Raw genomic sequence first — 23,823 nt, 5'->3', positions numbered from 1 at the left:
CGCATGCTTGGTTTTGTCCCATTGAAATATGTAGTACATTCCGTAGTCGGTTGGTTGGGTTTTATTTAACTATTTATTTCGTGTTCGGTTTTCGTGTGTTCTAAATACATCCCAGCTATACCATCGCCTCTCTTTTTTTGGGTCGGGTAGGTAAAAGTATGTGTAGGTGTATGCGGTTGGTTATCAAACATTTTTAAAAACTATCACAAATCAATTATTGGATGTGGCTACACAACTTAGTTCACATAACATGCAACGGCTCTAATCTGAACAATCCACAATTGGTACTCCCAGATTGGCTCAAAGAAGAGGCGGTTGCGTTAATACAACAGTATCCTCGTTGATTCATTTCGACTCTAATCGTACAACATTTTGAATTACAAATTACGAACAACACATAAACATTTAAAAATACTAATACTTCGATTCGTTTTGACTCCGGTTCACATTCAGTTCGCGTTCAAATAAAAGCCTTTAAAAAAACTTTAGTCCCTATATATGTAATTGTTATGTTTAAATGAAAAACCATTCGGATCTAGTCGCTAGATGAGCTTACAGTTTAATGGGTTCCTTAGCCGGGTGAATTTTGAATATTCTCGGTGACGTCTATCAACTATTTGCATTTAATATCTTGGATTTTCTGTTCATTTTTTCGTTAAATTTCCCTTCTCAAGGTGTGCCTTTGTGAATCCACTTTAAAATATTTGACTATTAATTGCCGTTATAATTAATGTATATAATTGCTAAAACAATTGGCTTCGATTCCTTATACAATTTCGTAATAATTATGAGTATTAAATTATAACCGTATATAGTTAACTTTCGGGGCACTTTTGAGCTCGATTCGCGGGCTCCTTCTCGGGTTTCTGTATCTTGAGTTTCAAGGCGAGGCAGGGTGCATGGTCATGGGTTCCATGGGTACATTGGAGGTGGGGAGACTAACTCCGTGCTGAGGTGTGTATCTTTATCTGCATCTGCAGCTGCTTCTGTATCGGTAACTCTGTTTCTGTAACTGTAGCCTTTAAATGTGTTATATTTGAGCAAAATTGTAACTGCATGCGATCCGATTGAACTTTTACATCAACAACAACGACAATAATTATGATATAATGACAAACAAACTATAACCCATCTGTCTCGCTAATAAATCTGATTGTATCCTCTTGCTTATATGGTTGTGATATGCCTGAGCAAGTGCTGCCCCCTCAATCCGCTGGAGCGTAGTAGACCACAGTGGACTTCCTCCGAAATCCGAGATTAAAGAACGAAGTCTCCGACTTCTTGCGCTCGTGATCCTGCTCGTTTCCGAAGTAGGAGAAGAGCCGTCCGGTGGCTCCGGTAGTGGTTCGGTGGTGATCCGCCCGCCCGCCACCACCGTGGACGCTGTGGCTGCTGCTCTGGCGGTGGATCTTGGTCAGCGAGGTGTGCGAGTGCTGGCGCTGCAGGTGCTGCTGGTGGAGCGAGTGCTGCCGGTGGTGGTACTGCTGCTGGAGGTGCTGCTGGTGGGTCTGCTGATGCTGCTGCTGTTGGTGGTGCAAAAGTTGCTGGTGATGCTGTGCGTTGGCGCCGCCATGGCCATGTAGAAACCCAGAGGTGGTCGGCGACAGATCAGTCATCTCACACGGCCAGAGGGTGAACGAAGATGGGACCTTATGTATCCCGTCCGATAGTCGATAATGGTGGGATGCTGACCTGTTGAAGTACCGCTCCGAGGGCCGCGACCCCATCTATAGTTTGTGTGTGGGAAGACATGTTGTTTTTTTTTTTTTTGTGGAAGACAAAGTGTCAACTGTTAGTATCGGCCGGGCTAGCTATATGATTAGGGATCTCATCTGCTTGGCATTAGTTTAGTTAATTTCTAGGCATTTCTTAGGTGTTTAGCTCTAAGGCGCTACGTACACTCACATTTACATAGAGTAAGCGCTTGTATGACTATATCTTTTTTGAATGGGCACTGCAGGTCGAGCGGACTCGTCGGCATTTGGGTTTCGGGTAGAATCTCGTGTCTGCAATGCCCGGATACAATAGCCTAAGCGCTAAGACTTTTACGGATTTTTTACTGATGTTTTGTGTTTTTTTTTTTCATTTATATACAAATACATTGTGTGTGTTGTGTGGGGTTGTTGGTGTATGTGCAGTGTGTGTTGGTGTTGGTGTTTGGGGCTTAAGCGGGAGATTAAGTTACGGGTGCCGAAATAGTTACATTAAGCGGTGCTCTCCAAAGTTCATAAGTAGCTTGAATAGCAAAGATACTTCTCAACAACATAGGCAAGCTGTAACGTTACAAAGCAAACGGAACTTAAAAAAGATTTAAAGACTTTTCAACGTTTTCGGATTTTGGGATAGTGATTGATCTAGTGAGCTGTACATGAGGGATTGGGGGTGCAGCTAGTGATTCAGGAGTTGATCAAAAATAATCGCAGGATGCTCTCACCGTTCGTTCGTTTTGAGTTTCTCAGTCGGAAACTTGAATGTTACTTAACGTAGTTTGGTACAAAAGTGTTCTTAACAGTCGCATAACAGTTGTAAAAACTTTTTGGGTTTTCTGGGGAGTTGCGTGGGCGTGGCAGTGGCACAGGGGCCTAAGCGAAAACAGTCGGAAGCCACACGCTGGTTTGGTTTCTATTTGTATCATTCATGCGATTGGCTCAAACAACAAATGAGTCGGTTTTGACCGCATAATACTTTCGTTTATGTTTGTAATGGGTAGCATATATATGCTGCGATCTGTAAGTCGAAAATCCAAAAAGAGCACAGACAGAGGGGTAGAAAGATATGGGAGAGAAGAAGAGAACGCATAACTTACGGGGATGTCAAAAAAGAACGTCAGAAAAAGGTAACAAAAAGATGCCTGTTATGTTGCTATTTCTACGAGTGGCAACTGTACCTTGATAGTAGTACTTATCGCTAGCAAATCAATTAGATGTTGTACTTACCCCGGTCTGGCAAGTGGTGCATTCGATTTTAAGAGTTTTTGTTTTTTTTTTTTTTTGAAAATCTTTTTACAAAATATATCTTGTCTTGTTCTGTTTTTTTTTTTTTTTTTTTTTTTTTGGTTTTCTGTACATTTCAGTGACTTGTCCAAAACTCTTAGCTTATATGGTGCGTGCGCGTGATGTGCCGCTGCGCATATCTGGTGGACGGTCCCGTGACTATAGCATCTCGTTTACAAAGCGCTGGCCTACCGCTACATGGTTTCAATGTGTGGTCAGGTACAATAATTTTTTGCAGTGTATTTTGTTGTATTTTTCAATGTAGGTCATTCAATTTGGCCAGGTCCAGTCCAGTTGTGTGTATGTGTTTTTTTTTGGTGTAGGTGTGTGAAGAAAGAGAGAGAGAAGTTCGAGAAGAGGAGATAGTCCAGAGAAACACACATAGAGAGAGAGAGAGAGAAAGAGAGATAGGCAGGTTGTGGCAGAGGTGAAGAAGAAAAACAAGAAGAAAAGAAGCAATAGTACAGATTAGCGGTGTTACTATGTACAAATCAGGAGATTCTACTGCTAGATAGCTGCTAGTTCTCTGACCAACGAGTGTAAACGATACAGCGGCCAAGCACTGAAAGGACTTTCTCGAAAGGGGCATAAATCCTTGGCTGCTGCATCGTTGACAACCAGCAATCGATTTCAGATGGCCTTCAAAAAGAATATCATACAAGAAACAGCTCAACGGAAGATCATGATCATTGCATCTACTCCGGTGTCTCCAAAAGTGAGTGGGTGGGTTGGTGGTACTTGGGTGATTGGGTGAGTCTGTCATTTGGCATCCCATCGATGCACTTTATGTGAGGTGACTTTGGCTGGCGATGGGCAATGCAGACTCTCGGATCGACTTACCTTAGCACTGGGCCAAAAGAATAGTTAACCGAAATCTGGCAGGCCGGTACTACTCGGTCTAAGTTTACTTATTAACCAAAGTCTATCATACTGTTACTCAGATTAGCTTACGAAAGGAATGTTAAAATCAAAACTTAGATGCGAGATGTACATAAGGTTAGGAAGGAGAATCACTTGCAGTCCTTATCAAACCAAACGAAACCAAATCAAACCCGAATTATCAAAAGACTAGGCAAGAGTTGACTAAGGATTATAACGAAATCGAATCAAAAAACATACTTCGCTTACAGTTGGATTTGAATAAATATATTAGTAAGTTTGTTGATTGCTTGTCTCGGTATGGGCTGGGTATTTAGAGTAAGGTATTCCTATATGGTACAATAACGAAAAACCCTTCTTTTTAGATTTCGGGCACCGTGTTGTTTTTTAGCTTAGGTGGTTAAAATAACATACTCAATTCTCATCTCAGCCTAATCTCGAAACTCACCTCGCATTGTGACCCAGCATTATGATGCTTCTGCAAAAAGACAATTGAGAAATGTCGACACGTTTTTTATATATATAAGAAGTAGGTAGAGTATTAGCATAGAGTAGAGCTTGAAGAATTTAAAGAGTTTAAAGACAGACAGATCGCACAGAAATAAAGGAGCAACTCAAGAGCACATCAGTTAGGAAAACGAAAAACCGTCAATTCGAAACGAAAACGAAGAGAAAACGAAGTTCGGTTCAAACATGCCAATCAGTAACAACTTGAATGCATTTTAATGTATATCATTATTTAGGTTTTAATCGCTTTAAGGGTCAGGGCTTGGTTTTTATTTGGTTTCTCTATGGCCGGTAGCATCCTGACAGATTGGTGGGCAAATGATTATGGATAACCGACATTACTTGGGGCGCTTGGTGCTCAGATACAGATACCCAGCCATTTCAAATTCGGTCATGCTGGAATTTAACATATATTGTAACTTGCGCTCTCCTTTCTAAGTGCATACAGTTTAATTAACAAAATAAAATTGAACCAATAATCGAACTTATTTACACCAGACGGGTAATTGCCAGGTACAGATTGAACCCAATTACAAGAAGCTGCAATTCAGTAGAGATCACACAACAAACAGCCAAACATATCATCATCAGCAATATCATAGTCACCAGCATCCATGTTCTTGGAGTTCAGCGTGGATCTTGAAACGGAAACTTTCGCAACATCAGCGAAACTCAAACTACATAAATGTACGTTAAGGTGTGTGTGTGAGTTTCAGGATGTGTGGGCGGGTTTGTGTCGTTCAGGTGTGGGAACTACTACAGTAATAGAACCTCGGCACCAGCAACCAACATCCAGATACAAGGATATATCATACACAAGTGGGCAAAACAAAAGATTGGCACTGAGATCGGTCGGGTATGCCATGGCATCATGGGTGGTACATATGTATACATATTATAGGGGTCTTGGGGTTGCTGAAATGCCGAAACGAAACGAAATCATCAAAAAGATCAACAACAATAAGAATAAGTACATTTATGGTAACGGCAGCGCCAAAAAACGTTAAGAACAACAACGAGATGGGATTGTCAACCAATTTTGCACAACAGCCGAAGTAGTTAGTGTCTGTAGAACTTTAGGCTTTATTAAACGATGTAACGATATATAGATAGATATATGTCGTAAATGTGTGAGCGGTTATATATCGGTATATATGAGGATATTTTGGTGTACATAAAGTAAATATAGTTACAGTTGGATACATATGTCTATATATGTATATGTATTTCTTTCAACAAGGGTGAGCGCAAAGTTGGAAGCCAAATGTGTTGTAGTTTTTGCTTGTGGAATATATGGGTGTTTAGTATTATAAACCTATAGATAGCATAGAAGTTTTTGTTGTTGTATTCAGTAAAAAATCTGCCAAGTTTCTGTTACTTATGATTAGCATTATCAGGTCAAAAAGTTCAGTTGGAAGGTTAGATATCAGTAAACACAAATCTTGCCTACGATTCTAATTAATATCTAATGCATTGAATCAGGGCATTGGTTTGGTCTTCGATTTCGATTTTGGGTTTTGGGCTTTGGGTGTTTGGCTTAGCTTGTGTTTTTGGCCTACCGAATGAGCATAGCGAATTTCGGCTAATTCACAACAACATTGGTAGCGGAGTATGGCACGAACGCTCTTTCTGCAAGATGTTTGTTTATATAAAATTAAATATATTTAGTTTATGTGAGTATACAGGAAATTAACAGCGTTTTATCGAAATCAAACATGAGTAGAAAGTTAAATTATTATTTCGATGGTTTATTTTAACGTTTGCTTTAGTCATTAATGCCACGGAGTAGCAACAACAAAACAATAATAAAAAATAATAAAGAACCGGAATAAACTGAAGCCGTTAAGTATTCAAAACAAACACGCACGAGTCTTTTACACTCTGACAAAGAAAATTAGCATATTAATTGCATAACAATTATTCCTAGCAATATGAATAAATACGAAATATATTCCCACTTACCGCAACAATCGCGTTATATAGTCTGGCCAGTTGGCGGGAAACATGACGAGGAAAAATCCGATGCCAATCAGGATAACTCCGGCCAGTTTCATGCCAGCAAAGTTCGCACTGTATAGTATGACATCGAGGGCTAAGGGATCAAGTGAAATGAGAAAAATAGCTCAATTAAATTGGATACTCAAATATGTATGTGTTTTTCAATCAGATATTTAAATCTTGAGGTCCTATTTCAACTTTGTTCTCAGAGGTATTGAAAGAGGTATATTTGTTTTATGTTAAACCAGTAACTACTTGGCCAAGAAAGTTCGCCCATTGTTTTGTAAAAGTTTATGTCTCAATGTGCCCACTACAAAGATCAAATGTTGTTACGTGACCCATGTGAGTGCCCCGTTTGAATATTACAATTTAAAACAACTCATAGTCACGGAATCCTTCAAGCGAATAGAGGCTAACCCCAGACCTCGACCACCCTGTATCCACCCAACTCTTGGAAAACATGCTGAGGAGCTCGTCCGTGTACATACCGCCAGAAACGGGCACAGCCGTAATCAGACCCAATGTCACAAACATGTTGTACGTAACGGCGGCACTGAACTGCATCAGAACGTGGAAAACTGCAATCAAAATTAATTACGGCGATAAAAGTTTACGGCACAACAAATGCAGAAGAAGCGGGGGGTGGAAAAGGAGTCCTACCGAGGAGCAGGAGGCTCGCCGCGAACAGCAGGTTCCAGGGTATGCTCTCCGAGGTGAGGCTTTCCGTGCCAGTCAGGTAGAGTCCCAGCACTACGGGCCACAGCAGCAGGGCGTTGAGGAAGCCGAGGGCGGTGAATATGAAGGCGATTTGGCTCACCGGCGGATCGCCCATCACCTTGCGGAACATAACCTGTGAAGCGACAGGCCAACATGAGCACGACATGGCCGCACACGAAGCGGGAAAGCAGGACATCCCATGTGGGCGAACGGCGGATTACTCACCCTAAACACGGCATAGCCAGCTCCAGCCAATGTGGCCAAGACCACGCCGCTCAGGGTTCGGCTTTCCGTAATTCCATCCATATAGGCTAGCAACGCTATTCCTGTGTCGCAAAGTATAATGGCCACGATCTGCAAAATAGGGGAGTGATATGGGGAGTTTTGTAAATAACTCAAAAGAAATTATTGATTTACAAAGAATTGTAATAACATATTATTATCATAATCATTACACTATGGTGTAGAAAATAAAGGATTTTGACTTCAAACTTCAAATGTAAGAAAAATTCATATTGTTTCAAGTAAATAACTTGTCACAAGCAAATTGTTGTTTTGTTTTGCCTGCTAACTAACCCAAAGGATGTCCTCACGCTACGGTCGAGCTCTAACCATATTCTCGCCGGATGGCCACCTGTTGCAGGTGGAGTACGCCCAGGAAGCTGTTCGAAAGGGCTCCACAGCGGTCGGCGTTCGTGGAGCCAATTGTGTGGTGCTGGGTGTGGAGAAGAGCTCGGTGTCCGAGATGCAGGAGGATCGGACGGTGCGCAAGATCAGCATGCTCGATCGCCACGTGGCGTTGGCATTTGCCGGTCTCACGGCCGATGCACGGATCCTTATAAATCGAGGGCAGGTCGAGTGCCAGAGCCATCGACTCAACTTCGAAAACCAGGTGACCCTCGAGTACATCACCAGATACCTTGCCCAGCTCAAGCAGAAGTACACGCAGTGCAATGGACGTCGTCCTTTCGGTATATCGTGTCTAATAGGAGGCATTGACGCCGATGGCTCTGCACGTCTCTTTCATACCGAACCATCCGGGATATTCCACGAGTACAAGGCGACCGCCACTGGGCGTTGGGCAAATACTGTGAGGGAGTTTTTTGAGAAGGCCTATAGCGATCATGAAGTGACAACCAAATGTGATGCCATCAAACTAGCCATGCGTGCCCTTCTCGAAGTAACCCAGATGAGCCAGATGCGCCTGGAGGTGGCCGTATTGGAGAATGGCAAGCCAATGAAAATGCTGGACAGTGTAGTAATTTCGGAAATAGTCAAGATCGTTCAGAACGAAAAGGAGCTCCAAGCGAAGGCACATAAAATGAAGAGATGAATTGCTACACCTACAGATCGTTGATTTTTTATGTTCATCAAATTGTTATTAGATATTCATGTTATATTGTTTTGGAGCTTTGTTTAAATTTTGTTGTTTTTGTTTTGTTTTTAAATTAATTAATATACAGTTTTAACCATGTTTTGATGTTTGTGAAGGATTTTATCTTTGTATAATGCAGTAATTAATTAAAATTACACGACTTTAAAATTATAACTTTTAAATTTCAAATATGCAGATATAAAGCACTCACTCTAACGCCCACGAACTGCTCGTGCAGGATCACCCAGGATAGCAGGTACACGCATGCCACGTTGGTGGCGAACAGGGCCAGGGCATCCGTGGCGTAGAGGACGTGCAGGGACAGGGTGTACAGGTAGGTGGTGACCAGCCACAAAATGCAGAAGCAGAGGCAGCGATTGAGGAAGCGACCTGCGGACCAAGAGCCAGTCAAAAGAAAGTTTTCATAGGTGTCGCACGACTAAATCCAACTCACCCACTGTGAAGCCGCGCTCCCGGAATCCTCGCAGCACGTCGCCAAGGATGTCGCTCAGCTTCTCGCACTTGCGGGTGGAGACCAGACCCAGCAGGTAGATGGGGAAGAAGAGCAGCGAGAAGTTGGTGAAGAACCAGGCGGCGAAGAAGGGGGCGCTGAAGTAGACCGGCTGGCGCGGTGGTATGTTGAACATCTCGGTGGCGTCCTCGACGTGGTGCAGCGACGAGTCGCTGATGGCCAGTATATCCTCCAGCTCCGTGCTCAGGTCCGCGCGGCTCGAGGACGTGTCCTGGTCGTCGTTCAGCAAGTCGTCGTACGGAGCACGGTACTTGTACATGTACTTAATGCAGTGGGTGGCCCCCACCCACGACGCGGTCATCAGGATGGTCACGCACACTCCGAAGTACATCTGTAAAGACATCGATCGCATAGCATTAAAATTGAGTGAATGATTCATAAGTTTTCCCACCTTCCGGGCCAGTTCGGAGCAGCATGACTCCTTGCAGGCCTGCAACTTTCGGAAGCGAAGCTCGGACTCCTCGCCGTGCCCGTTGGCTTGCTGCTGCTCCGTCTGGGTGTCGCTGGAGTCGCCGCCTCCGAAGTGGTGCGCCGCATTGTGGCTGCCCGGTGCGCTCGTTGGTGTGTCCGCCGGGATGATGACCACCTCATTGGGGTCCTGTTGGCTCGACGATATCGAGTCTTGGTGGGTTATTTGCGGATTGCTCGAGGTGAGCACGTTGCTGAACCCGCAGCTGCCCGCTGCTCCGCTGCCACTGCCGCCGTTTTGGGCAGACGAACCGGGGGCCACTGCCGTGCTGCTGCTGGCTCCCGCCCCGCCGGTGCTATTGTTGCTGTACGGTCCATTCGTCGAGGAGTCGCCGGTGACCACCACGGAAGGAGTGCGCACTCTTTTCGGATTGAAAATAGCTGGAATTTCGCCGTCGCGCGTCATGCTATCATCATTACCGAGCTCCTCTGTCGCTCATAGTGATCCGGTCCTGCAAAATCAATAAATCATAAATACCAGAATCTAGCAAGCTTATTCTTTATGTATATTTTTGGCCTTAATATCACCTTCCATACCTAAATGTATGCCTTCACTTTTGAACGCAGAGTAAACTTAAGGTTGAAACTGGACTTGATGTACTTTTTAAAGGAAGCAATAGTCCTCGGCCCGCGGCCTAATAAATGATTCAGTTCGATTCGACCAGCCATGTTCCAGCACTGCTGCAAAGGCTAAGCAGTCTCGAATCAGGCTGTTCACGTGCTTCCAGCGATTAAAGATTGAGGAACACGCAAATGGGGGGCCATTTCTCGACTCTTTACAAGTGAAAGGCGCACCCAAAGCCCACGCAGCTTGTTCAGGGTCCGAGCAATTTGCATGGGCCCCACTTTTTACCACTGCCCTCATCCCAGGATATAGCGTTGGCCAAACTCAAGGCTAGGGCAGCCAAGTTTTACGAGCACCGCCGCACAACCAGCCAACCAACCAACCAACCAAACAGCCTGCCAGCCGGCCGTTCATTAAAGTCCAGACCCGACCAGGAGCACATTGATTGGATGGCCACAAAGGCGAGGGACGGGCTCATAACAATGCGAATTATGAACGCCCCAGCTCAAGCAGGTCAAGTTGAGTGGACAATAAACTGCCAACCGGATCTCGCCGGCAATTTGTAAGCGTTCTTAGTAGAGTGTTAAGTCCAGCCCCCCACCACCACTACTACCACCAGGCCGGATGAGTTACAATGTCCTTCGGTGTCCTTCACCTTCGCATCCCATCGAGCAGCTTGTGCGCTTGCCTTCGATAATCGTATTCTAATTGAAACATTAATTATTCAACCTAGTTGAGGCTCCTAGCAGGCTCCCAGGGTAAGAGGGCGCGAGGGGAGATTCCAAGAGTCTAATGGCTATATAATGAAGGTCCTAATAATTGCCTGTAATTTTAAGCGGTTAAGAATAATATTCCATCGATTTCCAAGCAGTCGAGCAAAACCAAAATGATTTGAAATCCGCAACTCTGGCATTTTGCACAATTATTTTAATATGCCTAATATGGGACTATATACAGCCGATATGCCGTCTATTTGAGTTAATAAAATATTTTAATTTAATTTATGATTGGGGAACTCCAATACTAGTTGTAAGTTGAAGGTGAGTTAGGTCTGTGAGCAAATTTTGTTGGCTAAGAAGTGGCATATCTTCATATCTTAATATCTTTAATATGACTTCAAAGAAAGTAGTCAGACTAAGGAAGATTCAAAAAGATTAAGGTTTACCAAAAATGCTTGATAGTCACACTGAGAATCTTAATAATAAACAACGAGAGAGCGGGAGATTGTTAATTAATTATTCACAGCAAAAGGAAACTGCGCTCTACGCGATCTCATACTATTCAATTCAATTCTGTTCGATTAGTTAACTCTGAGCACTTGAGCACATCGTCATAAAAATGCTTCACAGCGGAAAACTTGTTCAGCTTTTGACTCTGGCTTGGCTAGGCGGTTAGTAAAATTGAAACAGTTGTATGTTTACTACGAGTATTTATTAAAAACGCTATATACGTTTTCAGCATTGACGATGGCAGAATTTCGATGCGGTCGTCTGGATGAAAAGCTATTGTACACCACCAACGAGCAGGCGGAACCCTCCGAGAATCCCTGGGTGGGCATTCTGCTGGAGGATCAGGGTCAGTTAACTTTAGAAGTGTTAACTATGAAAAGCCCCCTTCTAAAGCCCCAAGTTAATAATTAATAACATGACCTATGCTTTTGCTAATGCCCTTTGTGTCCACCTTCGATGATTTTCTAGGAAATCGGTACGAGAATACAAGGTGCTCCGTAGTTATTATTAACGAGCTGCACATCCTCAGTACTGCGACGTGCGTAAAGCGCTTTAGCCAACGATCCGGAGACACCAAAGCCGTGGCAATGTTGGGCGTTTGGGACGAGACTGACTCCCCGGAGGAGGAGCTGTCGTGCAACGACAAGGACTTCTGTGTGCCGGGGCCTGAGCTGTACAAGGTGGTGGAGATCAAGGTCCATCCGCAAACGGACAAGGACACGGGGGACAACGACTTGGCCATCCTTCGGCTGGAAAAACCAGTCGAGTGGACCAACTGGGTTCAGCCGATCTGCTTGGAGGGCACTTCGGAACCGGAAACGCTGACCAATCGCAACCTGCACTACACCGGATTCAACCATATGGCCTCGGAGAAGGGCAAGGGGTTGGCCATGACAGTATCTACTCAAAAGTGCAAACAATTGACATCCTCCAGCGTCCTAGTACCGGTGAACCAGCTGTGCGGCTATCCCGTGAAGAGGACCAAGTTCTATCCGGGAGCACCACTGATGGACATCGATGTGCGAGATGAGAAGCCGCACAACTTCTACCTGGTGGGCATTCTGGTCCGGAACGTAGATGCCGGACAGGCTACCACTCAAGTCTATCAGAATGTCCGACGCGCCCGCTCCTGGATAATGGAAAATTTGAAGTAGAAAGTACAACTTGTTATGTGAATACTCAATAAACTATTCAACATGAGGAAGTAAAATGTTGTGGGTTCAGTGAAATAACTGATGCATCGTGACGGGAACTGCCCAGGGATTCGCATCGGAAACGGGTTTTCGATCGGTAGCCGTAATGTAATCTTACACCATTAATTAGATACGTAGAATAACAGGTAGTTGGAAGAGTTAGTTGAAAATTTTAACAAACATTACACGGAAAGAAATCAACTCATTCTTGGAGAAGGGAAATGTGCTGATCAAATAGTATTAGTAACACTAATAGTAATATTTAAAATCTTAAAATATTTTATATAAAGGTTTCGAAATACACTTCACTATTGATTTCATATATATTTTAAAAAATTGTAAAAACAATTGTATTTTCGTTCTAGTGTTCCTGCTAAGCTCTATCGATCATAAGCTTCTGGGTAAATCCCCTGAGCAACATGCATTGTCTGTTTTTCCAGCTCCCAGTCAGTTGACTTTGAGCTGCGCTTCAGAATGCTTGGTAGAATCGCAGTTTTATTATTGCTCGTCGGTCTTTTTGGCCCGGAAGTTCGGTCGGCGAAAGTGAATGATGACCAGTGCGGTGCATTCGACGAAGATCAGATGCTCAATATGCAAAGCACCTTCGCCATTCCCACGGAGCACCAGTGGGTGGCCCGGATAGTGTATGGCAAGGGTAAGAATCTCTGAGCTGCTCAGTTAATCCGAAATACAACTTCGTTTAATACTTCAGGGTTTGAGGGCAAGATTCGGGACAATGGATGTCTGGGCGTGCTGGTATCGAAGCGCACTGTCTTGGCGCCCGCCCACTGTTTTGTCCAGTACAACGGAGTAGCGGAGGCCTTCTCCGTCCACCTGGGTGTCCACAACAAGAGTGCTCCGGTCGGAGTGCGAGTCTGCGAAACGGATGGCTATTGCGTGCGTCCGTCGCAGGAAATCAAGCTGGCCGAGATAGCCATCCATCCGGACTACGACTCGCGAACCTTAAAGAACTCCCTGGCGGTGCTGACTCTTCAGCGAGACGCAAAGATCTACCCAAATGTAATGCCAATTTGCATGCCACCTCCAAGCCTGCTCAACGAGACCCTGGTTGCTCAGACGTTTGTAGTAGCTGGTCTTCGCGTCTTTGAGGACTTCAGACTAAAGACCTGGGTAAACACGCTGAGTCGCGGCTTCTGTCAATCGAAGGTCAAGACGCTGGTGACCAGCAGCAACACGGTTTGTGGCTACCACAAGCAACCGGTAGCTTATTACTTGGGCGCACCTCTAGTGGGGTTGCAGAAGAAGGGGCACGTCACTCAGAACTACTACCTGGTGGGCATCATGATCGACTGGCGCTGGGAGAACAACCGCATCATGTCCAGCTTTCTGGCCATACGCAACTACATGGACTTCATCCGACAGAACTCCAACTCACTGATTGTACGCTCCTGAACCTCGAATAAAGTTAAGAGAAACGCCAGCTGCCAACAGGTCTTGCTGGGGTGTTAATTATTCAGCTCCAAGCCCGAGACTCGTGGCGCGCAGCTCGCAGCTCGAAGCTCGTGCAACATGCAAATTGTTCCTACACTTATAGCATTTTAATGAGCAGTCACTCAGCGCAGCGCAGCCGCCGCTAGTTGGCTAATGCGAGGAATATGGAAATTTCATCGCTTTCACCGAGAACCCCCCCGCCCTATAAAAGTATAAAAGTCTGGCAGTCGACAGGAGACAGCCGAAAATGTTGCAAATACCCAGCAGAACGGAAACGGAAGTCTAGGGGGCTGAATAGCCGAAGGCGCTGGGTGGTGGGGAGCAAGGATGTGGGCTGCCTTGCTATTGGACGAATGCCAAGACGTTGCCTTAACTGACAGAGTTCGAATATGTCTAGGAGGACAACGGAACGCTTACAGAGGGATAAAGTGGATAAATTAAAAAAAAACAAATATTCGCAAAAACATGACTTTATATCAGCAAAGTCATTAAATTCTCTTATCTGTGGGAAATTAAGTAAAAGAAGTTAAATCTTCGGCTGACTTCTTGCTTTTTGAAAATTAGGTGTTATTTGAATTGGCACCGTTTTATGTTTAAATACCAGTTTTTAAAACTAGTTGACAGGGAGTAGTTTTAGTGTAAAGGAATGCAAATAGTTTACCATTTTGATTTTCTTTGTGCACTTAATGGCGTATTTTAGGTAAAAGTTTTGTTTATGAGCTAAAGGGACATTGTTTATATCGAAAATTTTGCAACGAGTGTAGAGAACAAAACAACAAGGAGGATTGAATATTAAATTGCTGGAAAGTTTTGTCATTTATGATCACCCTTCTCTTCCCCGAGGTGTCGTCCAGCTAATACAGACACATCGCTTTTATCGCCGTGTTGGAACATTCTTTTGGGCGCCAAATTGCTCTATAAAGACGAGCTGGGGAAAGATGCGCTCGCTGTTTACTTTTGCCAAGAATAAAAATCACAATAAAATTTAAATTGCCAGACATGAGGGCCTCAAGATGAAGATGGGCAGAAAACGTGACCAAATGACCGACAATAGACGGGGATAAACATCGCATTCCTGCCTCAGTTTGAGGAGAAATGCGATTCAAAACAAAACAAACAGCTGAACGGGAGAGAAAGTGCGCCGGAGAATAGAGAAAGCAGCTCAGTCGCGAGAGAGAGAGAGACTGTCCCACTGAGAGGGCCCACAGCTTTGCGTGGGTGGTGTGCTGGCCAAAAGTAAACGAGCTTACAACAAAAACGGCGAAAAACAGCCAACAGTAAGCGTACAAACACACACCTCGGTCGAGGACACCACGCGGCGTATACGCAATGTGACACTTTTAGTGGTTATGGTCAAGCACAGCACTTGAGCGAGGGCAATGCGAGAAGGAAAACGAAAGTGACGCCAAAAACACAGCCAGTCAGACAGACACCTGCTCGACGGCAAAGGCAACCACAACGCCCGCCACCCGCCACCTGCCACTTGCCACCTGGGACACACGGAAACAAATTGCTAAACCCAAGTTCTATAGGGTCACGAAGGGTGCTACGTAGATTCAGGCGGTTCATTCGCCTTTTACCATGTAAATTAATAAATTTTAATAGCCTACTTAAGGGCAACACGTTTGTTAATTTAATATATTTAAATATTCGGCATCTTTCATGGATTTGAGTGATATGTTTTTATTGCATTCCCATATTTATATTTATTTAGGCACCTAAATGTTCGAAAAAGAATCGCCCGCCAAGATGACTTTATTTCGCTGGCTTGATCTGTTGCGATGTTCGTATGTGAATGTGGTCTTTGGGGCTTTGGGTTAGTGACTAGACCTTGAGGTTGGCGCACACCTTGACAGTAGTCGAAAATCTAGCCCAACCACCCACTTCGCCCACGGCTCAGAAACGGTTGTGACAACCTGGGACGGTTGAATTTTTCATATTGCCACGAAAACAGGGCAAGGGAAATTGCCTGGCGAATATCCGTTTATCTTGGCCAAAAGATAGCGGAAGGCCTGAAAAGTGTTTTTCCATGCTGCACAGCTGTCGCTTTGAATGTCTCCGAGTTTTTAATGGCCAGCGAGGCGTTTAATGTTTTTATATAATTTACTTAAGCACTTAATGTCATTTTCCCACGGCACGACCACATGGTACACAAACTTTACGCAATTCGTTGGCCTTCTCGAGCTCTTTTCTCTTATATAAAGATAGCGAGCGGGCCGAAAAGAACACAACTGGACTGGCGACACTGTTCTCCGCGGTCGAGCTCAGCCCTTTACTTAATTCAATTAAATGTGCAAAAATATGCTGGGTATAAATTTGGAGCAGCTCGCCAGCGAAACGCTGTACGGATACACAAAACGAAGGAAGCACACACAGATACACACACGCACACGCAGGCACACACGGGGATACACTTGCTCACATTTACACAGGCATTGGGTCTCACTCACGAGCGAAACGAACCGCTGGCTTGGCCCAAAAAAAGCAACTGCCACTTGAACGAGCCTTTTGACTTGTTTTCCTTCGACTTAGGTGGAAACTGTGACAGCAGCGTTTCTGGCGCTAGCTGCCGCTGGCGTTTTTCCAACTCTCCTTTTCTAGAGCACACGACGCGGCCGTCCTGGAAAGCGTCGTTCTCCGTCGTTTCTGGCCAGCAATCTCAAAGTCGACTGAACCGATTACTGAACTGAGCTGCCTTGCAAGTGGCCAAGTCGAAAGCTTTTCCTGTCTCTCCCAGCCTCTCTCTCTGAGCTACGCTTTCCCTCGCTCTCTTCGGTTTGGCAAAGAAAAACACTTGTTAGGAATTTTCTTTGCTCTTTTCTTTTTGCTTTTTGTTTTCGTTTTGCTTTTGTCGTTGCATTTCGCGGCTTCAAAAGGACTCAATAAATTGCTTGCGATTTGGGCTGATAAGGATTTTCACATTTCGTGATTGCCGGAGCAAAAATAAGTTATATTAAGCCAATAATATCGCTTTGCTTCATAGAAAAAAACGACAAAGAGAAATTTATCATGGCCATTTTATATTACTTTTCCAGTTAAGCAACTTCTTGTGTGCATAGATTTTATTTTGTTCTATTTACGTAGTCTAAAGAATATTATATTATTATATTTAAATTAGTATTAGTAAATGTTGTTTGTTTTATGCAACCAATTCAGAATTGATTTAAGGGATTACTACTAAAAACTTTTTGTTTTGGTGTCTCTTGATTGAGCAATCTGTGCAAAAGGTAAAACTTTAATTTATTATTTTAAGGAGCTTAACACAATTTTTTATTTCAAGCAACATCTTTAGAAAGTGTGATATTTCTTTCACATGATTTCCCTTTGACGAAAACATATCATATCTCCATGCTCCAATTTCATCAGTAATAAAATTTGACAAATTTGTCAAATCTATCTAATGTGTCTATTTAGGGCTGCCACCACAATCAGCATAGTTATGCCATAAAAAATAGGAGCTGCCTAGACGGTGCATCCATTAATACACCCATATGTTTATATAGATCGTAAAATCTTGATAAGGAGAAGACCCCATAAGCATAAATTCGTCAGGAGAAAGCATTTCGCAAGCCGACGACTCATCCCAGACAGCTTAGCATAAAATTTCGAAATCAGAACCCGCCAGCAAACGAGTTTTTCAGTCGCAGCCAAGAACTGAATGGCGTATTAATTGTGTAATCTATAAAAATCCATTTACATATGCATGGGCGAGATTGGCAGCTGCCAACGAGCCCCGCGGGAGATATGAAGATGGTCTCCAAATTGGGTTAGTTGGCTTAGTGTCGGCATGAGTTAGGGCCACCAACATGGCCATAGCTTTGGAAATGATCTGGGGCTCGGGACAATGCCATTACAAATCAATTTGGCTAAGACTGTGGCTAACCGTTCTGTGAACCAATAAAAACTAATCCAACGAGCTGGTCAAAAAGACAAAGGCATCACCGTCGAGCTGTTGACCACTGATTTCGCGATTCGGATGAGTTTCAGTTTCCCTTCGACCGGGAACGGTAACGGACGCATTCGAAATACTATATAGTAAGCCCGACGAACATATTGTATACAGCAATGCAGTGGCAATTGTTTACTGCCCTAGTGCTTTTTGTAGCATGGAGTTGTCCTTCGCAAGGAGTAAGGATATCCGCAAACGAGATGGAGCGACGCTTGCCGCAAAAGCAGGCAAAGATTGGGTGAGCAAACGTTGACGACTAACAATGAAGTTTTGATTTTCGACAGATATGACATTTATATAACCACTTTTTGGTATTTTCTGAACCTTATTTAATCCAATAATTCATAGTAGATTATTATTGCATATTATAGATATCACATAAACAATTCAAACAACTATATGCTTATATAGGATACATTTTTTTATAAAACAATTATATTTGAGTTGAAAAAAGTATAACTATGACATTTTAAAGTTAAACTTTGAACGAAATTTTTATTCTAGCTCCAGAAACTATCCCATCGAGTATGTCCTGTTGCCGAGTGCTCGTGGTGGATACAGAAGGCGCTATATTCATAGTCTGGGAAAAGCAGCTCCTACAACAACTGAACGCCCGTTGGTTCGTGTTTGGAATAGCTTCGTCCGCAGTGTTCAGCCCGCTTTCAGTTTCCGTAACCTGACCAATCCGTTGGCCAACTTCTTTAACGATGGCAGTACGAACATCATCGAGACGTCGCCGGTTTATCTGCAGTCCTACGATGAAGATCAGGAGCTGCAGCTTGAGGAACCAGCTCAAGTGGCCTCACAGGCTACCAAAAAACGCAAGCGAAAGCGCCGCAAGCAACAAAAGCGCCGACCGAGCTACGACTCGGCGGAGAACGATGATGCCTACAGCCCTTACGATCCCTACTTTGTGCCACCTTCTCCGCCGCGGTCCGCCGAGCCGATGTTCTTCTACGACACCAATTCCGGTAGCTACTACGGAGTACAGCGCTTCAGTCCTCAGGATTTCCAATCTAATTTTTACGGCAGCTTTTTATTCCGCCGCCTAGGGAGGCAGAGGATGTGGAAGGCGAGCATGAGGAAGAGGCGCCCGTAATGAGAAGACTCGGAACCAGAAAGGTGACCCTACTTCGACCACTGCCCCTATTGTCGGCCAAGGGCCAATCATTGACGAAGCTATTAGAAGTCAGCAAACCGGAGCATCCCATTGAGAATGAAGATGCAGCAGAGGAAACAGACAGCAGCGCACCGAGCGATGCACCGACTAGCGATGACGACGATGGTGATGTCGAAGCCCATTCACCGCTCTCCGAGAGCATGCGCAATACTCTTGGCACGTATATGCGCGACGATAGCCACACCCGCCAGCGCCAGAGACTCGCTAGCGATGCAGCAGGGGCTAACGATTCCGCCGCCAAAGTTTCGCCACGCCATCATCAACGACACCTTGCCCGGCTGAGCTCCTGGTAATCCATGCTAAGCTATAAACTATAAACTCTTTACTTATGGATGATCGTGTATTTATCGTATGTTACGTGCGAGTTAGGATGGGGAATGCATGATAATGAGGTGGCAGCTGTAAAATAGATTAGATATTCAAATAATTTTACTAGTTTCGCCTTAAAGATAGTGAGATAGACATCGAACTTACTATACTAGAAAACACAAGTAATTTGCTAGATCTGGGGCTATTGGACACGATCAGACGAGCCGCGTTAGACGCGAAGCGCTGCCGGCATTGGGATCTACAGGCAGGGCTACATGGTCAACATGCTGCACATTGCGGAAGTAAGCGTGCTGCAGTGCGTCCTTGGCTGAGATGCGCAGGTTGGGATCATAGCACAGCATTGACTGTAAGGTACAGAGTAGTGGATTTCCATTGGGGATGTACATTTTCTGCACTCACCATTATGAGTTCGTGCGCCTCGTGTTCGGTTATGGGTTGTGGCATGTTAGTTCCCTCCCATCTAGGGAACTTGGTCTTAAAGTCTGGCAGCTGCGTCACACCAGGCCAATTTGTTTCATCAGGTGTGCTTAAGGTACGGAAAATCCTATAAAGTTGATCGATCTCGCTGTCTCCAGGAAACAAGGAGCGGCGCATAATCTGTAATTCTAGGTTTAGTAATCAGATCCGCTTGGAATGTACATTCCATATAACACTACCATTTCAGAGAAAATGCAGCCTAGACTCCAGATGTCCACGCCCGTGGAGTAGAATTTCGTGCCCAACAGAATCTCTGGAGCTCGGTACCAGAGGGTGACGACTTCGTGTGTGTACGCCCGCATAGGCACGTTGAAGGCCCTTGCTAGGCCAAAGTCAGCCAACTGGAGTTGGAATTCGTTATTATCACAGAACCAACAGCGGGTAAAACCTTTAGTCTCACCTTTATTTTGCCCGCCGTGTCTACGAGAAGGTTCTGGGGCTTGAGATCGCGATGCAGGATACGATTCGTGTGGCAAAAGCCGACGGCATCTAATATCTGATGCATATAGCTCTGCAAAGTGGCAATGTGAAAATATTTTAATGGGCTGCAAACTAGTGTACTTACCTTTATCAACTGAGGGGTGAACACGTCTTTTTTCTTATCCATCAGCTTCTTTAGATCCATGTTCAGGTACTCGAATATCATGTACAGATTGTTGCCGGAAATGACTACGTCAAATAGTTGGACCACATTTGGGTGCTTAAGGTTCTTCAGCAGGGAGATCTCTCGAATGGCCGTCGAAGGAACACCCTCCGTTTCGCTGTGAATCGGAATTATGCTATTAAATAAAGCTAAATACTGGCAATCGTGATTACCCGTTTGCTAGCAAAAACCGATGATATCCTGTACCACGAAGCCGAATCATGTGGTGCTACGGATTACGGAAACGGCGCAGCTCCCACATAATTCGGGCTGCGGGGTGCAGGTGGATGACATTCGTCAAGGATAATATGTCCATATGTCACATAATATTTCCTATGGTTGCCATGAACAGCATCACAGTCCTGCTCCACCTGGATTACGCACCCTTCTAGCCGAATCTTTTTGAGGGCCACATCCTGGCCGGTGGAGTTGCTACGCGCTTTGTAAACTATACCGTAGGTGCCCTCGCCAATCTTTTCGGCGCGTTGAAAGTTATCTAGAATGGTGGTCATAACCTCGTAAACAATCCTTGAGATCGATGTTGGCAAAATAAACTAATATTTTGGAGGGAAATTCTTCTTCTTTGGTGATGCTAGCCATTCTCATGCAACCGCCGATAAGTCGCACAGCAGCGCCACATATCGATAAGAATTCCTTAATCGATTGTTCTGCGATGTGACAGCTCTAAGGTTGACTACCCCTATTTTAAATGTATTGTTTTCTTCTTTGCACAAAACTTTTAAAATAAAAAATAAAATTAACCGTTGAGACCCGTTAATGCCTATCACAGTTGGATCAAGACATTTAAAATTGATAAATAAAGTTAAAGCAAAAATCGTATTTATGCAGTTTCTTAATGGTTTCTAAATTTACTCTTTTAACTAATTAAATATATGTTTTTAATGAAATGTGACGTTCGTTTAATACGTTGATTCTCGCCTCTATCCAATTAATGTAGGGTGCGATGTACATGAAAAGATCTGCTCCTGAAAAAACCGAATCAAATTTGGCCAAGAGCTGCCGGATAATATAGTACTGTCTCGGTTCCCCATTTACTAGGCGAACTCCTGCCAGGATAGCGTCTGGATGCAAAGGAGCTCCGCGGATGGTCCTTCCAAAGACACTAGAATAAGGGTCTTTGGTCCTTCCATCCACGCAGAGAGCTGGCGCTAGGCCACGACGCGGATTGAGCAGTACGACGGTGCAGCGATAGCAGGTGGTAAATTGATTTCCATCCCTGAAGAGTATACGTCCCAGCCAAGGATGCTCATCCTGTTCCGCGAATGTTTTGTCGTTGTAAAGCTGATTTTCCAACGGTCTTCCACAGCGCTGAACTTCAGTGATTATACCAGTGGCTTATAAGTATAAATAAAGAAAATTGGTAGATAAGCATAATAAAGTAATTGGGTTACATCACTTACGCATAACCAGTATAACCAGTAGAACCTCGCTTACTGTCATCTCGCTCACAACAAAGTATTTTCCGATCGAGGAAATCACAATGATTTTGCACACTGAGAACAATAACCTCTTGCAGATAAAGTGTGAAGGTGTTTCTTATTGTCGCAATGCAATCTACTTTTCCAACAGGTATTTAGTTAAGTATGTACATACAATATGTGTGAAGAGGACTCTTTAACTTTGAATGAAACTTTGTTCTGAATTTAATGATTAGTAAATGCCATTTATCTACTATTTTCAATCATTTTTACATTTCTTCCGGACACTTAGTTATAGACTAAGATGGTTCCCAATCCAATTATTGGTATCTTGTGGTTTCTTTCGTACTGGCCGTGCGTTGATATTCACAAAAGATGCCAAGCTTCAGATCCATCTACAATTTTCATCCCAAATAGAGCTGCACCAGTTAGGAAATCTTTATCCTGGTGTACGCACGCACTCGTGACTCTGGCCAGGGTATGAAGGCTTTTCGGATGCTTATCCACCAGCGTACTGACCACATTGAATAGTCGGGCGATCACGTCATGGGAATCTGTATCCTCCGATACAGACAAACAGGATCTCAGTTGGGAGTTCAGTTTAAGGACGGCAACATCGTAAGACGGAACGATACTCTGGGTGAATAAAAAAGGCGACTTCTGTTTCCAAACATAAAGCTGTAGGCATCGCCCTTATCCAGGAATATAACACAGTGAGCAGGCACAAGGACATGGTTACGGCCACTCCGGAGCAGGGATACCACACCCAACCAGCTGACCTGGTGTACCTAATCCTGCCCAGCCAGTTGAATTGCTCTCGACTATCTTCTCGGTTTACTGGTCTTGCACTCGATCATTTTCTTGAACTGCTGGCCAGAGGAGAAGGGTCTTTGAGAATAAAGGCGGGGATCAGCGAGATTTAAATGCAATGCCTACTTCCTAGAGTCATTAACGATAATGTGACCAAAATAGCAGCCAATTTGAATGAGAGCATATCGCCATGCATTCCGTTTAGCATTGTGGTATGTTAAAATGTTGGGCTACAACTGAGTTAATTCCGGAGTGCGAGATTTGCCATGTAATTGCGGACCCTTATCGTTTAAAAAGACATTCCGTGCATTTTATGTGCGTTGCATTTAAAATTGTAATTGTAATTGCTTGTGGCAGGCGCACGCAATTCGCTTACACTCCACTCCATCTTGTCTCAATTTGTGTTTTACGTGTTGCAATAAAAAAAGTGCCATAAAAATCCGTATTTTAATTTGCTTTCGCCTCTGCGTTTATTTTTCGCGTGCTTAGGCTCTAGCTGTGAATGTTTTTGGCGCGCACATTTATGGCACATTAATCATTCCGGGCCACGGGCCGTATGCTTGATGACGACCTCACCGAATCCTTCAGCCACTTCGATCGGTACTCATGTCGCTCCGATATCGAAAATTAGACATGATTCATTGGCACTGTAAACCTTGCAGCCGAGTGCTTCGATTACGAGTACTTCGCATTTCATTTCAATGAATTTATGACTGCAGCTTCTCCAGAATTACCATATTCCATGGCTGCCACTCGATAAGGTTGCTCTACTGCACCGGTTGAGATGAAAGCAAGTGGCTTGAGAACATAAATTATTTGCAGTTGATGTGTACTTAAGGCTTTTGGCGCCAGCCAAGTGTCGAAAAACTGCATTTCCCCAAAAAACAGAAGGAGTGCGCGCTTGCCTAATGGCAAAAGTTTGGGGCCAATGTGAATTGAATTCCGTGCGGAGGACAACCCAATAGCGAGGACTACCCACTGTGTTTTGGGGCTTCGCGTGATTTATGCATTTGGGTTTGGGTCAGGAGTCGGCAACTTTGCGCAAATAACCCGAAAGCGCTCTCAATTTTTAGCAACAGCAACTAAA

At 44.2% G+C, this 23,823-nt stretch overlaps 6 protein-coding genes, 1 non-coding gene and 1 pseudogene across 14 annotated transcripts; 4 read left to right on the top strand and 4 right to left on the bottom strand.

Moving 5' to 3' along the window:
- Positions 1 to 56: 56 nt before the first annotated feature.
- CG42322 (uncharacterized protein) lies at positions 57 to 16,588 on the bottom strand. Of its 6 annotated transcripts, NM_001260282.2 has the most exons (12): positions 16,359 to 16,588; positions 9,393 to 9,921; positions 8,924 to 9,332; positions 8,681 to 8,859; positions 7,320 to 7,448; positions 7,038 to 7,227; positions 6,866 to 6,955; positions 6,342 to 6,471; positions 4,321 to 4,350; positions 2,937 to 3,187; positions 2,435 to 2,727; positions 654 to 1,727 (listed from the first exon to the last, which is right to left on the bottom strand). In NM_001260282.2, the coding sequence occupies exons 2-10, from the start codon at positions 9,873 to 9,875 to the stop codon at positions 3,091 to 3,093; spliced, it is 1,737 nt and encodes a 578-aa protein (NP_001247211.1). In that variant the 5' UTR covers positions 9,876 to 9,921; positions 16,359 to 16,588; the 3' UTR covers positions 654 to 1,727; positions 2,435 to 2,727; positions 2,937 to 3,090. The 6 variants fall into 6 exon arrangements, with proteins under 6 accessions (NP_732549.2, NP_001138090.1, NP_001138089.1 ...); NM_169920.2 differs by lacking the exons at positions 2,435 to 2,727; positions 2,937 to 3,187 and adding an exon at positions 5,939 to 6,008 and having other exon boundaries at positions 57 to 1,727; NM_001144619.3 differs by lacking the exon at positions 2,435 to 2,727 and having other exon boundaries at positions 16,331 to 16,588.
- Prosalpha4T1 (Proteasome alpha4 subunit, Testis-specific 1) lies at positions 7,622 to 8,512 on the top strand. Its single transcript, NM_142653.3, has one exon. The coding sequence runs from the start codon at positions 7,678 to 7,680 to the stop codon at positions 8,425 to 8,427; it is 750 nt and encodes a 249-aa protein (NP_650910.1). The 5' UTR covers positions 7,622 to 7,677; the 3' UTR covers positions 8,428 to 8,512.
- Positions 11,358 to 12,462, top strand: CG31200 (uncharacterized protein). The gene is made up of 3 exons (NM_142652.2): positions 11,358 to 11,424; positions 11,493 to 11,609; positions 11,732 to 12,462. Exons 1-3 carry the CDS (start codon positions 11,373 to 11,375, stop codon positions 12,415 to 12,417), a joined length of 855 nt encoding a protein of 284 aa, NP_650909.1. The 5' UTR covers positions 11,358 to 11,372; the 3' UTR covers positions 12,418 to 12,462.
- CG31199 (uncharacterized protein) lies at positions 12,827 to 13,896 on the top strand. The gene is made up of 2 exons (NM_169917.1): positions 12,827 to 13,111; positions 13,169 to 13,896. Exons 1-2 carry the CDS (start codon positions 12,931 to 12,933, stop codon positions 13,867 to 13,869), a joined length of 882 nt encoding a protein of 293 aa, NP_732546.1. The 5' UTR covers positions 12,827 to 12,930; the 3' UTR covers positions 13,870 to 13,896.
- Positions 16,589 to 17,595: 1,007 nt separating the features above from the next.
- On the top strand, positions 17,596 to 19,371 carry CG17267 (uncharacterized protein). The gene is given in 2 exon segments (NM_142650.3): positions 17,596 to 18,095; positions 18,362 to 19,371. Coding segments are annotated over 2 exon segments (1,091 nt in total). The 5' UTR covers positions 17,596 to 17,973; the 3' UTR covers positions 19,331 to 19,371.
- On the bottom strand, positions 18,282 to 21,073 carry Cdk2 (Cyclin-dependent kinase 2). 3 transcript variants are annotated; one of them, NM_001170195.3, is made up of 7 exons: positions 20,872 to 21,073; positions 20,410 to 20,605; positions 20,245 to 20,355; positions 20,024 to 20,185; positions 19,767 to 19,964; positions 19,512 to 19,711; positions 18,282 to 19,436 (listed from the first exon to the last, which is right to left on the bottom strand). In NM_001170195.3, the coding sequence occupies exons 1-6, from the start codon at positions 20,997 to 20,999 to the stop codon at positions 19,562 to 19,564; spliced, it is 945 nt and encodes a 314-aa protein (NP_001163666.1). In that variant the 5' UTR covers positions 21,000 to 21,073; the 3' UTR covers positions 18,282 to 19,436; positions 19,512 to 19,561. The 3 variants fall into 3 exon arrangements, with proteins under 3 accessions (NP_001163666.1, NP_732544.1, NP_524420.1); NM_169916.3 differs by having other exon boundaries at positions 19,366 to 19,436; NM_079696.6 differs by having other exon boundaries at positions 19,366 to 19,711.
- On the bottom strand, positions 20,684 to 20,773 carry mir-995 (mir-995 stem loop). The gene has a single exon (NR_048438.1). It is a non-coding gene; the product is annotated as a mir-995 precursor RNA (primary transcript).
- A 299-nt stretch (positions 21,074 to 21,372) lies between the features above and the next one.
- Positions 21,373 to 21,948, bottom strand: CR42786 (annotated as a pseudogene).
- Positions 21,949 to 23,823: the final 1,875 nt, after the last annotated feature.

The sequence above is a fragment of the Drosophila melanogaster genome, chromosome 3R (assembly GCF_000001215.4).
Source record: "Drosophila melanogaster chromosome 3R".
Lineage (NCBI taxonomy): Eukaryota > Metazoa > Arthropoda > Insecta > Diptera > Drosophilidae > Drosophila > Drosophila melanogaster.
Note: the sequence above shows the minus strand (reverse complement) of the source record. Positions and strands in the feature narration are given on the sequence as shown.

Coding starts and splice junctions, on each gene's coding strand:
- Prosalpha4T1 (NM_142653.3), top strand. CDS start 7,678: ATGTCCTCACGCTACGGTCGAGCTCTAACCATATTCTCGCCGGATGGC.
- CG42322 (NM_169920.2), bottom strand. CDS start 9,875: ATGACGCGCGACGGCGAAATTCCAGCTATTTTCAATCCGAAAAGAGTG. Junction 8,860..8,923: donor GGAGCGCGGCTTCACAGTGG/GTGAGTTGGATT, acceptor CTTGGTCCGCAG/GTCGCTTCCTCAATCGCTGC. Junction 7,449..8,680: donor AGCAGTTCGTGGGCGTTAGA/GTGAGTGCTTTA, acceptor CCTATTTTGCAG/ATCGTGGCCATTATACTTTG.
- CG31200 (NM_142652.2), top strand. CDS start 11,373: ATGCTTCACAGCGGAAAACTTGTTCAGCTTTTGACTCTGGCTTGGCTA. Junction 11,425..11,492: donor GACTCTGGCTTGGCTAGGCG/GTTAGTAAAATT, acceptor ATACGTTTTCAG/CATTGACGATGGCAGAATTT. Junction 11,610..11,731: donor CATTCTGCTGGAGGATCAGG/GTCAGTTAACTT, acceptor ATGATTTTCTAG/GAAATCGGTACGAGAATACA.
- CG31199 (NM_169917.1), top strand. CDS start 12,931: ATGCTTGGTAGAATCGCAGTTTTATTATTGCTCGTCGGTCTTTTTGGC. Junction 13,112..13,168: donor CCGGATAGTGTATGGCAAGG/GTAAGAATCTCT, acceptor TTAATACTTCAG/GGTTTGAGGGCAAGATTCGG.
- Cdk2 (NM_001170195.3), bottom strand. CDS start 20,999: ATGACCACCATTCTAGATAACTTTCAACGCGCCGAAAAGATTGGCGAG. Junction 20,606..20,871: donor AAAAAGATTCGGCTAGAAGG/GTGCGTAATCCA, acceptor TCCGATTCACAG/CGAAACGGAGGGTGTTCCTT. Junction 19,712..19,766: donor AGGCGCACGAACTCATAATG/GTGAGTGCAGAA, acceptor TGTACCTTACAG/TCAATGCTGTGCTATGATCC.